The following is a 15,215-nucleotide window of genomic DNA, read 5'->3' as shown; positions in this document are numbered from 1 at the left end:
ATCCCCAACAAACTGAAAACAATTTCACAGAGTGCAGTCTAGAAACTTCTGTTCTTTTATTGCCTGCCAAGTTTATTTGAAAGTCTAGTATAGAAGGGAGATCTTCCCCATTTGTCTCATATCCATTGAGACCCCATAACTCTGCTGTTACGGAAATTAGAATGTTCAGCCTGTCAATGATACAAGTATCTTTGGTGATCCTTAACATTTTCAGACCCTGATGGAAAAGACCCTAATGCTGGGAAAGACTGAAGGCAGGAGGAGAAGGGGATGATGAAGGATGAGATGGTTGGATGGCATCACTGACTCAATGGACGTGAGTTTGAGCAAGCTCCAGAAGTTGGTGATGGACAGGGAAGCCTAGCATGCTGCAGTCCACGGGGTTGCAAAGAGTTGGGCATGACTGAGTGACTGAACGATGATGACAACATTTTGAGAGCTCACAAAGAACCCTTTATAAGTCTGAGGAAGGGACTTCTCTGGTGGCCCAGTGATTAAGAATCCACCCACCAATGTAGGGGACATGGGTTCGATCCCTGCTCTGAGAGGGTTCCACATGTCACAGAGCGACCAAGCCTGTGTGCCACCACAACTACTGAGCCTGCGAACCTAGAGTCCAGGAACCACGACGACAAAAGCCATTGAAATGAAAAGCCCACGGACTGCAACTAGGGAGTAGCCCCTGCTGGCTATAACTAAAGCCTGCAGATCAACGGGAGATCCAGCACAGCCAAAACTAACTAAATAAAATAAAACAAGTCTGAGGAAGTTATCCCGAGAGTGTAGATACAAAATTTTACATTACAGTGTGTATAGAATTTCAGGAGTCTATCTCAGGATACTCTCAGGTTAGGCTCTAGGCCAGTGTCTCTCAAAATATGGGTTTCCCTGTTAGGACTATCTTTGAGGTCATATTTCCTTCTAATAGTAGGTTTTTAAACATAAGAGCACAGTTTGAGAGTAAACTGCTAAAACCATAAAGCGAATTAGGTGTAATGTGTAATGTTAGTCAATTAGTTGTGTCTGACTCTTTGCGACTCCATAGACTCTGGCTCACTAGGCTTCTCTGTCCATGGAATTCTCTAGGCAAGAGTACTGGAGTGGGTTGCCATGCCCTTCTCCAGGAGATCTTCCCAACCCAGGGATCAAACCCAGGTCTCCTGCATTGCAGGCAGATTCTTTACCATTTGAGCTACCCAGGTAGCCCTTTAGCAAATTAGGTGATAATGCATTATTATCTGGAAAATCTCTCGTTCTATTAAAATGTCTTTATCATCAAATGTTTAGATGCTCCTGATTCTATGATAGCATTTTTTAACAAATTTTGTTTTAATCCTTTTCTCTGGGTAGTTATATCATCAGAATTTTGGGGTCAAGATTTGTATTTCTTAAGTTTTAGGCCCTGACAATTGCTCATTGAATGGAATTCCAATTATATTTTATTGTAAAATAAACATAGTTTTGTGACATGAAAAGCATTATACCAAAAAAAAAAAAAAAAAAATTCCAGCTCTACCAGGTCCTGAGATTACCAAAGGCAAGACCCAAGACAGAGAACATGTTACAGAAAGCATAAAGGAAATGGGCCTTGAATGACTAAATGAATAGATAAACCCACTCTTGAAGGATAAGCTGCAAGGGTATTTTCTAATAACCAAGTTACAGGAGCTCTTCAGGAAATGACCACTTGGCTGGACACATGGAATCACGAGGCAAGAACTCTTCTGTTATATGTAAATAAGTTTTACTAAAATTCAAACTGTTGGATTAGAGATGGTTCAAAGGCACTCTAGGGCCCTCCCACCTGCCTCAGTGCCTAACACTTAACACTCTTGAGGAGAAAATTTGGTGCAATGGTTTTTGCTTGGTGGAAAAGCAGTGGCTCAGGAGAATTGGGCTAGACCTCAGGTGGTACTAGTGGTAAAGAATTCGCATGCTAATGCAGGACATGCAAGAGATGCAGGTTCAATCCCCAGGTCAGGAAGATCAACTGGAGAAGGAATAGCACTTCATTCCAGTATTCTTGCCTGGAAAATTCCATGGACAGAGGAGCCTGGCCCGATACAGTCCATGAGATCACAAAGAGTTGGACATGACCGAGCAACTGAGCACAGAACAGAACCAGAGGAACAATCTTTGGCTATTTAGTTACCTCTGAGAATGCATCTCTTTCTCCATCTGCAAAATGATATGCAGTAGAGACTGAGCATGTAGGTGCCGGTGGAGGTGTGGGGGACAGGACACCGAGTGGTTGGCGGGACTGAATATAGAAGATCTGGAACACCACGCCTTATTCTGCCTGGTAGCAGGGAGCTAGGAGAGGCCACCGTGCTGGAGAAAACACAGAACTCAGTGGCTAAGAATCTCAGGGCTGGGGATGTGGCCTCGTGGTGGGTCCTGCTATTCTGGAAACATGGTAGACAACGCTATTTGATTCAGGCTCATTTTCTTATGGAACCTCCACAGAGCCTCACTGCCTCCTCTGTAGACTGTTCTATGCTGCCACTGCCTTTGGCACTGGACATAAAACCTATTTTCCATCTTGGTTCCCTGAGAATAAATGAGCGGATCATCTATCATGACGGCAAAAACATTTTGTTATAGGTTGCAAGTCATTTTCACTTCCTTTCTTTCCTTTGGGACTTCACCACTGTGGTGACAGGACGGGGCTTATTATTTTCATCATGTAGATAAGGAAACAGATTCAGAGAGGCAGAGATCTGGCAAATGTAGCACAGCTAGGATTGAATCTCAGGTCTGTCAGATTCTAAATCCCATGATTTTTTTAAACTTATTCTCTTTTTTTTTTTTTTAATTGGAGTATAGTTGCTTTATAATGTTGTGCTAGTTTCTGCTGAATAATGAAATGCATCAGTTATATGTCTGCATATATCTCTTCCCTCTTGGGCCTCCCTCTCAGCCCACGCCCTCTCCCATCCATCTATGTCGTCACAGAGCACTGTGCTGAGCTCCTTGTGCTATATAGCAGGTTTCCACTATCTGTTTTACACGTGGCAGTGCACATATGTCAAATACTGTGTATTAATGCATGTGAGAGCCAAAGAATTGATGCTTTTGAATTGTGCTGGAGAAGACTCTTGAGAGTCCCCTGAACTGCAAGGAGGTCAAACCACTCAATCCTAAAGGAAATCAATCATGAATATTCATTGCTGATATGACTGGTGTTGAAACTGAAGCTCCAAAACTTTGGCCACTGACGGGAAGAGCCGACTCATTGGAAAAGACCCTGATGCTGGGAAAGATTGAGGGCAGGAGGAGAAGGGGACGACAGAGGACGAGATGGTTAGACAGCATCACCAACTCAACGGACATGGATTTTGAGCAAACTCTGGGAGATGTTGGAGGATAGAGGAGCCTGGCGTGCTATATAGTCATGGGGTCGAAAAGAGATGACTTAGTGACTGAACAAGTGGAATCAAGAAAAATGGCACAGATAAAGCTATTTGCACTGCATTAATTAACTTCTTACTTTAATATGCCATCATGAAATTACATCTCCCTTCCGCTCATGCCCCAACAACATGCATCAATGTCATTCTACCTTGGCTTGTGGTTAACTGTGTCTCTACAATTAGCTTCTGAGTTCCTGCAGAGCCGGCAGGACTATCCTTTAGCCACTTCTCTATGCCTCCGCCACAAAGCTTCCCGAAAAGGAGATACACAGCCAGCGTTTATTATTTATAGGTCACTCACCAAACACTGATGCTTGCTCTGTGGCAGGCCCTGTGCTAGCCACCAGGTCTTATGTTAATGGAAGTGAGCTGACTGTCCCCTGTAACAGTGGTCCCCAACTCTTTTGGCACCAGTGATAGTTTCTGTGGAAGACAATTCTTCCATGGACTGGGGGGGAGGTGGTGTGGGGATTATTTCAGGACTATTTAAGTGCATTACATTTATTGCACACTTTATTTCTATTATCAATACTTTCTATTACTGTTACATCAGCTCCACCGCAGATCATCAGGCATTAAATCCTAGAGATTGGGGTCTCCTGCTCTACAGAACTGATGAATGAATCCTGCAAAACTGTGCCCCATAGGGTTAACAGAAATCCTTGACTTCTACAGAACAGCAGATAAGGGAACAGATTGTTAAACAACAACAACAACCCTGCTTGTAACCTGCCTTTACTGATTAAGCTTGATTTAGTGTTTGTTTGTTTTTTTTCTTTAATTGCATACCCTCCAAGTTTCACATAGCGAGGCAATATATCACAACACTACTTAACCACCCCTATAGATAACTCCTCTGATGTATGGGCCCAACAATGGGCACTTAAGCTGTTTTCCAGAAACCTGGCATCAGCTCTTGTCTAGTCAGGCTGACGAAAGCAGATAGAGACCATTGACCCTAAAACTGGGCCTGCACAGTTGTCTGATGGGTGACTTTTTGATGTCAGAAGGCCAAACTCTCCACCCTCAGATCTTGCTAAAGCACCTCCATTTTTGAACATGCATCCCATGAAGAAGCATGTAACCCAGACCCCTGCACAAATGCTGATAACTCATCTTTTCTCTACCGCCCATCACCTTGCCCCAGGCCTCAGACAACCTTGCTTCTTTATATATAAATATCTCACACCCTTTGCCTTCAAGGAAGTGGATCTGAGATTCCTTCTCCTATCTCCTTGCTTGGCTGTTTTGTGAATCAGCTCCTTGGTTGGCTGTCTTGAGTCAGCTCTTTCCCTGCCACAAACCTCAGCATCTCAGCGTTTGGCTTGCTGTGTGTCAGGCAAACGAGCCTGGTTCAGTTAACATGCGCCACAAACCAGGATGGACCATGCCCAGCCCTGTGTTTTTCAAATCCTATTCCAGCAGCTTGTTTGGTGGAGGGACTCGGAGGGAGGGTGATGAGAAGCTGCCAAGAGAATCCAAAATGACAGGCAGGGCCATGTGCAGCTGGGTGAGTCAGGGTACCCATCTTTAATGTCTGTCCTGACAGCCACTCTTCTTGTGACACTGGGAAAATTATCTACTTTTTCTGAACTTCAGTTTTGGACAGTTCTAAAGAGAGACTGGATGGAATTTCTTTATATTTTGCATACAAAGTCTTTTGAAGTTCAGGGTTTGTGGTTCCTGGCCTTGCAGGGGGCGGGTGGGGGGCCTCTCTGGTTACCTTGCTCCTCCCCATGTTCTCATCACAGCTACAGCAGTGAGGTGACTCTCCTGAAGCCTAAAAGGGGTCAGGTCAGTAACAGTAAATGTGCCAGGCTGACCTCACAGATAGGGGGCAGAGGCCACCGGCAGCTTTGCTCACTCAGCTGGATTCCAGGATTCAGCTGGAGACAGAAGCAACTATTGAAAAATGCCTGTTGACCAAGATAAAGACTGCCTTGGTGAACATTTGTACTTTTAAGCAGCATTAAGGGAAGAATTTTCTTCCCAGCCCTTCTCCTGGGCCTTCATTACATAAACCACATCTCCCTTCTAACCTATCAGACCTCTTTCTTTCTTTTCTTCTTTTTCCCTGTAGAAAGAAGTGGCATATTTCCTCTGTGATTCTTTTTTGTATTTTGCCCTTGGACAACGCTCAAAGGAGAGGAAGACTTTGCCTACTTTCTGACTATTTGATAACCAGAGCAGCGGCTGAGTTTAAATACAGTTGTTAAGAATCTGCCAAGAATCTAAACTCCATCTACCAGGATAAAACTTCACCTTCTTGGAAAAAAGTCTACTCTGGGGTGGACTGGGGGAGGTAGAAATGGGGGCTGATGTTGGTCCATATACATCAGTGGTACTATAAAACACTGAGGGATGTTTAATGTTTAACACGCTCCTGCCTTATCTTGAGGTGGATTTTATTTTCGGTGTGGAGTCCCTCCAGCATGTAAATAAAATACTTCATTTCCTGCATTTGAACTATTTCTTCAAAGGCAAAATTGCTCTCCCTGTAAACAAATAGTGAGAAACGAGGTACACAGAGCTCTCTTAAACACAGAGTGACAGACTGCATGACCTTTCCTGGTAGGAAAGTGGCTTTGACAAATCTCATTTATTTGTACTTTCCTTGGGGCTGAGGGAAGACAATGTGGAGGCACAGGCTCACTGCTGTAATAAAACGATAGAGGATGTGACTTTGAAAGCTATGGAGAGTGGGATAAAAATTTAGGAAAATGACCATCCCCTTTCTGTGCAAAAGCAATTTATGTCTACTTATGTCAATGATAAATGCATTTCTCAGTGTTTCCATATAGAAGATCTCTACACACTAAAACCAATGCCTCAGATCGTCTTAGAAATGTCACAGTGATCTTATAACATGCACACCTGCCACTTTTTGTCCTTTCTACACACATGCAAAGAGAGAATTTTATAGATGCCTCGCGCTCTCAGGGGGTCAGCACTGGATTCATGATACTCATGAATTCTTGACATTCACTAGTGGTCCGTGCTTATTGCATTAATAAAATTAATAATTTAATAAGCACCTACAAACCCAGCCCCCAAAGCTGTGTCTAAGACTCTGACACAATCTGTATCTAACCACGTGGCTAAACTTCCATCTCACCCCTTGCCTCTTATGCATGGGAGGTAACCGTCGGTTTTAATCCTGTCTTCATCATTCTCTCGCTTTCTTTTTTATGTGATTTCATTGCTTTTATTTGTAGTTCCATAAAATATATTTTTATCTTATCTGTGTTTAATTTAAAGTATTTTGAGACTGACTTTCAGCACTTAATGTTTCAGTGTTGCTGAAGTTCAACTGTTTGGGTGACTGTGTGAGAATACCACAGTTTATTTTCCACTCTCCTTTTGATGGGCATTCGGGTTGTTTCCTGGTTTTGCTATTGTGAACGGTGGAGCTATGAGCATTCTTATGTAGATCTTTTTTATATGCACAGGATGGTATTGCTGGAGCAAAGGCTATGTGAGATGTTCAACTTCAGGAGAGAATGACAATGTTTAATATTTTATATAATCATCCCAACACACATACATGCATGTGGATGGTTCATATTGCTCAAATTGGTATTCGCTGTATTTAAATGATAAGAGCACTATTATATATTGGTATTTTAGTGAGAAAAAATTAAAAGAAAAACAATGCGTTTCTTCCACAAACCTCAAATTATCCAAGTATAAATAAAACGGAATGTCTTAGATCATGCCAAATCTAGAACCAATACAACTGATAAACTCAGAAAAACCGAAACATCACCACTGCAGCACAAATACCTTTCATGGAATGGTTTTGTCTACTGTCCATGGCTTCTGTGGTGGCTCAGTGGTAAAGAATCTGCCTGCCAATGCAGGAGACAAGGGTTGGATCCCTGGGTTGGGAAGACCCCTGAGAGAAGGAAATGGCAACCCACTCCAGTATTCTTGCCTGGGAAATCCCAAGGACAGAGGAACCTGGCAGGCTCCAGTCCATGGGGTTGTAAAAGAGTTGGACCTGATTTAGTCACTAAACAACAACAGGGGAATTTTAACTTCTAAACAGAAAATGCTGGGAAGAATTCATATTTTAGAACTTGATAAAATGATAGAAGACCATCCATGCTGACTTTAATATACATCAGAACTCCCTACTTCCTTTTAAATTCAAAGCTTTGGGGATCTATATATTTTTCTTATCTGTAAATAAAGGAACCTTTGTTGCAAAAGCCCTCCCATGCACTTCCTCTTTAACTGAGGTGTGCTGTGCTGGGCTTAGTTGCTTAGTCATGTCTGACTCTTTGCGACCCCATGGACTTAGCCAGTCAGGCTCCTCTGTCCATGGGGATCCTCCAGGCAAGCATACTGGAGTGGGTTGCCATGCCCTCCTCCAGGGGATCTTCTGAACCCAGAAATCAAACCGGGGTCTCCTGCATTGCAAGCGGATTCTTTACCAGCTAAGCTACCAGGGAAGCTGGAGAAACGCGTAGATACCTTTAACAAGCCAAACAATGCAATTAGCTGCTTGTCCATAATCATCAGCAAACACTATTATCTGAGATTTTTATTCTTCTTTACCAGATGCTATCAAAGTCTGAATTATGTTTGGTGTTTTGATTGAACAATTACTCTTCTTGTTCAGAAATTGCTTGACTTATCTCTGGAACAAAACACATTCCTTTACATTTAAAAAAAGTGACCATTTTTCTTTTGGGGTGGAAAACCACCAGAGTTGAAACAAATAGGCTACTTGGAGTTTTAATTCCATGTGAAGCTATAGTTGATGAAGAGAAGGTTTTCTGGCCTGAACAATTTTTTAAGAAGGTTGAAAAACAACTTACCTTCACATAGAGCTGCTGAAATTCCTCGAGATTCAGTCTCCCGCTTGGACAGTCCTTGAGAAATCCTTTGTACCACTGCTTGAGTTCATGCTCATTAAACTCTGTGCTCTTCACCAGGTCCTCCATCACTTCGGGGGCCAGTTTGCTATTCTGTTTCCCCATTCTGCCTGAAGAAAAGCAAATTAATGCAATTAGTGCTGCGGCTGTGATCATTTCAAGCTTGATTAGGAGCCAAGCTAGAGTTCTGAGCAGTCCCTTGGTTGGATGTCCCTCCAGTGTGTCTGATCAGTCTACCCAAGTCTGTTTCCTTCTATTTGATATTCTAGAAAAGAGATGCATGAAAAATACTTCTCAAAAGGCTATTGACTTCATCTTCCTTCATCATGTGTCATCTTTTACACACATTGACTCCCACAAGGAAATCCAATCATCTCCTTTTATGCTATTCAGGTAAAGTATATGGAAACTGTTTATAATCTAATTTTATGAATTATGATTCCTTAGCACTTACTGCCCAGATACCTAATTCTGCATTTAGTTTGCAGGGTTACTAAGTGGGGCTATTGACAAGAGCAATAAGGCTTTGTAGGCAAATTATCAAAAAGTGGCTTTGAAAACATGATCAGCAATGGTGGTTGTTCTAATTCTAAAGTTTCTACTGTTTTTTCTTTTTCAAATGGAAACAGCTCATTTTTACTAGTCACATTAGCTCTCTATTTCCCTTCTCATTTTCAGAGTCTTCCTACAACATTGCCTTCAGTGTTGACAACCTCTGGGTGGCTTTTTTTTTTTAAGATTGGTTAGTGAATTTCAGTTGATATAGTTTCATTCTTTTATCATTACTGTTAGTAAGTAAAAATAATAGTGCATAAAATAAAATATAAAATATATCAATCACATGCCAGGTTGTGTGACCAACATCACTCTCAGGTGTAGGTAGGCAGAGCCTAGATTTAGAGTTATCCCTGATTTGGCCATTTATCTTGTGTGCTGCTTAGAGAAATATTAATTATCTGCTTTATCTTCAATTTCTTTCCCAATAAAGCACACATTTAAAAAAACAAAAAACTCTTTCAGATTTACTGTGATGACTAATTAAGAAATAAGTAGGTAAATAAAGACCAAAAATTACTCCAAAATTAGTGAAGGAAAATTAAAGATGATTTAAACTTTTTCCCTTTAATGTTGTTGTTTTGTAACAAAAAAGAATGAAAACAAAACAAATCAACCAGAGTGATTTAAAAATCAGGTTAGACTTGAAAATACGAGGGGCCACCAGAACAAGAAAAGTATCACAAGATCTTTAAAGTCCTTCCTGTTAGAGGAGATAGAGGTTTAGAAGAATTTACCCAAGCAGACCTAGCCCTTTTATGTGCTGGAGACAACTTCTCTACCAGGCCTTCAGCAGGTCTACACTTGCAATAGCCCAAGAGGTGTAATCTTACCACATACCTTGTTGTTATTATTATTTTACCTTCTTCTAAAACAGATTCCACACCCATTGTCAGTAGCCTGCCCTAACACTGCACAATTCTTTCATTGTAATGAAACCAAACCACTTCTGCTGCTTTCTGGAGAAGATTTCCTCTTGGGAAGAATAGGACACAGTAAAAAAATGCTGTTAAGATGGCTATTTGCTTTCAAATGCTTCTGTTTGAGAAAAGGCCCTGAGGATCAGCAACAATGACCTCCGAAATTTCTCTACTTATTTTTGCTCTTAATTTCAAGTTCCAAGTCTCTTATTAGCAACTGTCTCTTAATTATAAGTTTCTGTGGGATTCCACAGCTGGATATGGAAATCAAGTGGGTACTCAGGTGTCAGATTTAATTAATCTGGGTAAGAAAACTGTAATTCATGGTTTTCTTGATAATCAAAAGATGTATTACCCAAGCTTTCAGTATTTCTCTTTGCTCTTTTCAGTAGAGAAGTACAAATGGTCATTTTTGAACTAGAATCTCACCTAATAATAATAGCTATTGAGCCCTGACAGTGGCTGGGGGGTAGACAGTATGTTGAACACTTCATAAACTTGACCTCTAGCCCCATGACAACTGAGCAAGTGATTAGAGTGGCTTTCTTGCACAAGTCATACAACCAGAGCTAGAATTTGAACCTGGAACTGTAAGGAAGACATCAGTGCACAACTACTGAGAGATAGGTGGTTGGAAGATATTTCAGAAGAAGGAACAGGAGCAGAAGCAGGAAGGTTTGAATCAGTGTCCTTTGGCACTGAAAGAAGGGATGAGAGGGCAATCACTTTGCCAGGCTCTTGTTTGGAAAAGCCTGTTAGATTTGCCAAAACCACAATCTCAGAAGTGAGTTTATGTGAATGATGGGAAAATGGATTAACCGTTATTAAAAACCTCCTCTCCCAAGGGCCTTTAGAAGGTCATCAGTGTCAGCTGCTCTCTGGAGCAAGGAAACTTGGATTCTCCAAGGATCACTGTGATGCTTTAAACTGTTCAGTTGACCCAGGAGAGGATGGCCTCTTACACACAAGGGGAACACCATTAGCACCATGAATCACAGTTTTGCAGACTCAAATACATAACCTCATGCAACTTGGTTATGGGTCATGGTCAGTATCATCACTCAGGTGTGGCAGGAAATAAGTGAATCATATAGAAAATCAAGTTCTGGCCTGGATCTGAGCAGCTTGCCACTGCCCTTCTCAGGTTTTGCCTGGATTAGTAATCCTCACTGGGTTCTCTGACTGTAGCCTGCCTTCTGCATGGCTGCTTGACAACATTTCTGAAATGCAAACCTCAACATCTGATCTTCTTCCTAAAACCCTCAGCAGCCCTCCATTGTCTACAGGATTTAGCCCCAGCTTGCTAGCATGGCACAATCCTGCCTATTCATAAACTCATTTTCTACCATCCTGTCTTTTCATTTCACATGCCAGCAATAATCAACTGTTACAGGTCCCAGGACTTGCATGCTTCTACACATTCATGCTTGGCATGTGCTGTTTCTTTTCCTGGAATATCATCCTCCTTTGTCTGCTCAGCATACTTCTTTAAGTACTCAGTTTCACATACCACCTTGTCTGTGAAATCTTTGTGGACTTTCCAAGGCTTTCCAAAGGACTTTCCTTTGTCCTAGGCATCTCCCTTCCCTTATAAAAGCTTCCAAGATCATTATTTCTCTACTGGGTTGTTAGTTGCTTGAAAGGACTGCTTTTTTATTTAATCTTTGCAGCCTGGTACCTCATACTAGGGATGACAGAGGATGAGATGGCTGGATGGCATCTCCGACTTGATGGGCATGAGTTTGAGTAAACTCCGGGAGTTGGTTTTGGACAGGGAGGCCTGGTGTGCTGTAATTCATGGGGTCGCAAAGAGTCGGACACGACTGAGCGACTGAATTGAACTGAACTGAACTGAACCTCACACTAGATGCTCAACAAATATTTTTTGAGGGAGTGAATGAAGGATACATGGGCCACTATAAAGGAGCTGGTCACTGGTCTTCATTAAGTTATGGGATTTGGTATGTTTCTTTCTGGGAAAATCAGCCTCATAATAATCTATACATGAGGAAAGTTAGTGCAACCATAAGTATAAACATAGGGTGCAGATGGCAGATGGGAGGAATATTTCATTTAACTGTATAGAAAACAGCCTGCCCTTCTAAGAGATTGTTTCCTTGTCTGTCTTCATCATTACATTCTACATTGCTTGAAGCAGGGCCTGTGCCTTTGTCTTAGCATCCTCAGTATTCAGTACAAAGATGGTGCTTAGTTATACGGTTTTTCCAGTAGTCATGTTTGGATGTGAGAGTTGGACCATGAACAAGGCTAAGCACCAAAGAATTGATGCTTTCGAATTGTGGTGCTGGAGAAGAATCTTGAGAGTCTTTTAGACTGCAAGGAGATCCAACCAGTCAATCATAGAGGAAATCAATCCTGAATATTCATTGGAAGGACTGATGCTGAAGCTGAAGCTCTGATACTTTGGTCACCTGATGCAAAGAGCTGACTCACTGGGAAAGATCCTGATGCTGGGAAAGATTGAAGGCAAAAGGAGAACAGGGTGGCAGAGGATGAGATGGTTCGATAACATCACCAACTCAATGGGCATTAGTTTGAGCAAACTCCAGGAGATAGTGAGGACAGGGAAGCCTGGTGAGCTGCAGTTGACAGGGTCTGAAAGAGCTGGACATGACTTAGCCACTGAATAGCAACAACCATGCTGGAGTTGGAATGATGTGGGTCAAGTAGTCTCTTTCATTATGAGATTGGGATGAAAGGAAGGGTAAAAAGGATAGTAAAGCTTAACATGTTCCCTGAAGCTTCCATGACATAATGGGGAGTATTTATCCTCACTCTGTTTCTAGTTAAACCTGTGATGTTGGCCAAGATCCTTTCCTCCTCTGTTATTCAGTTTCTTCAACTGAAAAATGAATGAGTTGGACAAGATAATCTTTAAGGTCCTTTTAACCCCACTGTTCACTGATTGCAACATAAGTTTTTTAAGTATGAAAATACACAGAATTCCATCCGGCTTGTCTCTAAAGAGTCAAGGCATGTTGGCTGTGTGGATTCTTTACCTGAAAGCCAGTCAGTATTTGAGAGTCTGTTACCTAAGAAGCGAGGGAACAGAAACAGGAGTGTATTATTTTTAGGCTAGGGCTCCAGGCTATAAGATAAAGGGTAGCCCAGCCCCAAATCAAATCACTCCTCATGGTTTGAGTTATCACAGAGAGCGATTTGGCACTAGGCACAAATTGGGACTGGTGGAAGGGTTCTGATGGGCAAGAGAAGACCACCAGTAACAGACCCATGGGCGAGGCACCAAAGTGCAAATGATAACCAGAAAAGACCACGTTTTTATACCCTACAGCTTGCAAAAGGCTTTTGTGTAACAATATTTATCCACATAACAATACTGTTTCGAAGAGATAATTATCATCCCTTTTATCGGTGAGGAGTTTGAAGCTCCTTAGAAAGATGAAGTAATTCACCTTAGCTCCACAGCTAGTAAAAAGCATGAAAAGTGAAAGTCGCTCAGTCGTGTCCGACTCTTTGCAACCCCATGGACTGACTGTACAGGCCATGGAATTCTCCAGGCCAGAACACTGCCTTTCCCTTCTCCAGGAGATCTTCCCAACCCAGGGATCAAACCCAGGTCTCCCACATTGCAGGCGGATTCTTTACCAGCTGAGCTACAAGTACAGAGTAAATGGGTTGTCTCAAACTCCACTGGTTTCCAGATTGTCATCTCTTACCTGGATACTGCAACCACCTCTTAATTGGTCTTCCTGTCTTGCGATTGGCCACTTCTCATCCATTTCCTACCCTGTCTGGATAACAGGTTTCTAGCACAGGAGAGGTGAGACATGTAAGAATGCTCTAAGGAGAGAACTGGGAAACTTCCTGGAAGGGGGAAGAGACCCCTAGAAGGCCTGAGAAGCTCCCATGACCATCTTTCCTCCACAGACCCTTTTGGTCTTGAAGAGGATTCAAATTAAATATATTTTTGTGCGGTGTGTGTTTGTGTGTGCGTGTATTGCCCTGAACATGTCCCCTGCCTACTCTGACATCTAAGCCCAGCTTCTCAGGTCACACCAAGGCTTGCTGTGTGCATTGAGGCACCCAGAATAGCACACTTGGCTTCTCCCAGGAACCTGGCCATCAGCCTTGCTGAATCTCGGTGAGACTCATGTAAAGACTGGGGGGTTGAGATGGGGATGGGGCCACCTCACATGCAGGTGGACAGCAGGATGAGCACCATTGATAGGGAAATAGTCCTGGGAATAGAGTTCAGATCAGAGGATGAAAGATCTTTAGGGGCTCAGGTGGGAGGCCTAAGGAACATACAACAGTCCCCGGTATGGAAGGAATCTTGAATGGAGTTAAGGTGGTTCTAGTGTCAGGTTACTTGGGCCAGATCTGAATGAGTGAAAAGTGAGTGAGTTGCACAAGATAATCTTTAAGGTCCTTCCAACCCCACTGATCACTGATTTGCAATCTAAGTAAGTATGAAAATACAAGTTAAAGACTACCAATTGGCTTGCCTCCAACGGCTACATCCAGCTTTCTTTCTGGGGCTGTGGGATCCTTACCTGAACGTGGAAATAATTGGAGGAGCTTGGCTTTGCTCACGCTTAAACTTCTGCCTGGATTCCCCTTTCTTATTCTTATAGCCTGCTCAAATCTTACTCCTTCTGCAAGGCTCAGTTTCCAAACTGTCTTCTCTGTGGCACGTCTCTACAAATTCTCCTCTTCTTGTCCCTAAAGGCATGGATTTGTACCAATAATGACTGATGGTCTGGTTAACTGAGGAAGATAGAAACTCTCTGGGCAACTCAGTTCAGTGGACATTATAGTCATCGTCTGTGAAAAAGGCCCTGTGCTGGGCACAGTGGAATGTAAAAAAGAAGACATGGTTTCAGCCTTGAAGGGCTCAGAACTGGATGAAATTGACACCTCTTGGAATGTGGGGCTTGCTGAAATGAAGGGTCACAGCTGAAAGCCAGGGAGCACAAGGGACAGAGAGAGAAATTCCCATCAGGCAATTTTACCTATGACTGGTCCCCAGGTGAAAATTCTTAAGCAATGTGTCCCTAAGTTGCCTACCTTCAAGAATCATCCTTGGTTATTTTGTTACAAATACAGCTTCAAGAGACCCTCACTTAGAAGGAAGCTTGTACTTTGAACAAGCAACTCAGGTAAATATGATTCTCAGTCAATTTGGGAATCACTGATGAAAAACATGAACGAAAATCAAGGTAGAAAATGCCCACAGAAGCACAGACTGTCTCTAATCCCTCATGCCTTCCATCTGGCATCCTTGATGTGGTTTCAAGATCCAGGGACTAGCATTAAGGTTTTAAAAATCACACAACCAGGGAAGATCAAAGCTTGTAAAGACTTGCCTCTGGGTCGTTCTGTTTTAAGCCCCCTGGTTGTAGGTTGGTGTGTTTAAAGTTCCTCCAGGATCACACGGACAACTGATGGCACAGCCAGGATGAGAA

General features: G+C 42.4%; 1 protein-coding gene across 2 annotated transcripts in view; it reads right to left on the bottom strand.

Moving 5' to 3' along the window:
• Nucleotides 1-15,215, bottom strand: part of VSNL1 (visinin like 1) — a 111,491-nt gene that overhangs the window by 60,405 nt on the left and 35,871 nt on the right. For both annotated transcript variants that reach the window (XM_061156207.1, XM_061156208.1), the window contains exon 2: nt 8,237-8,403. In XM_061156207.1, the coding sequence (XP_061012190.1) occupies nt 8,237-8,398 (162 nt within the window). In that variant the 5' untranslated portion in view covers nt 8,399-8,403. The remainder of the gene's footprint in view (nt 1-8,236; nt 8,404-15,215) is intronic.

Source organism: Dama dama, chromosome 11 (genome assembly GCF_033118175.1).
Source record: "Dama dama isolate Ldn47 chromosome 11, ASM3311817v1, whole genome shotgun sequence".
In the NCBI taxonomy this organism is placed as follows: Eukaryota; Metazoa; Chordata; class Mammalia; order Artiodactyla; family Cervidae; genus Dama; species Dama dama.
Note: the sequence above shows the minus strand (reverse complement) of the source record. Positions and strands in the feature narration are given on the sequence as shown.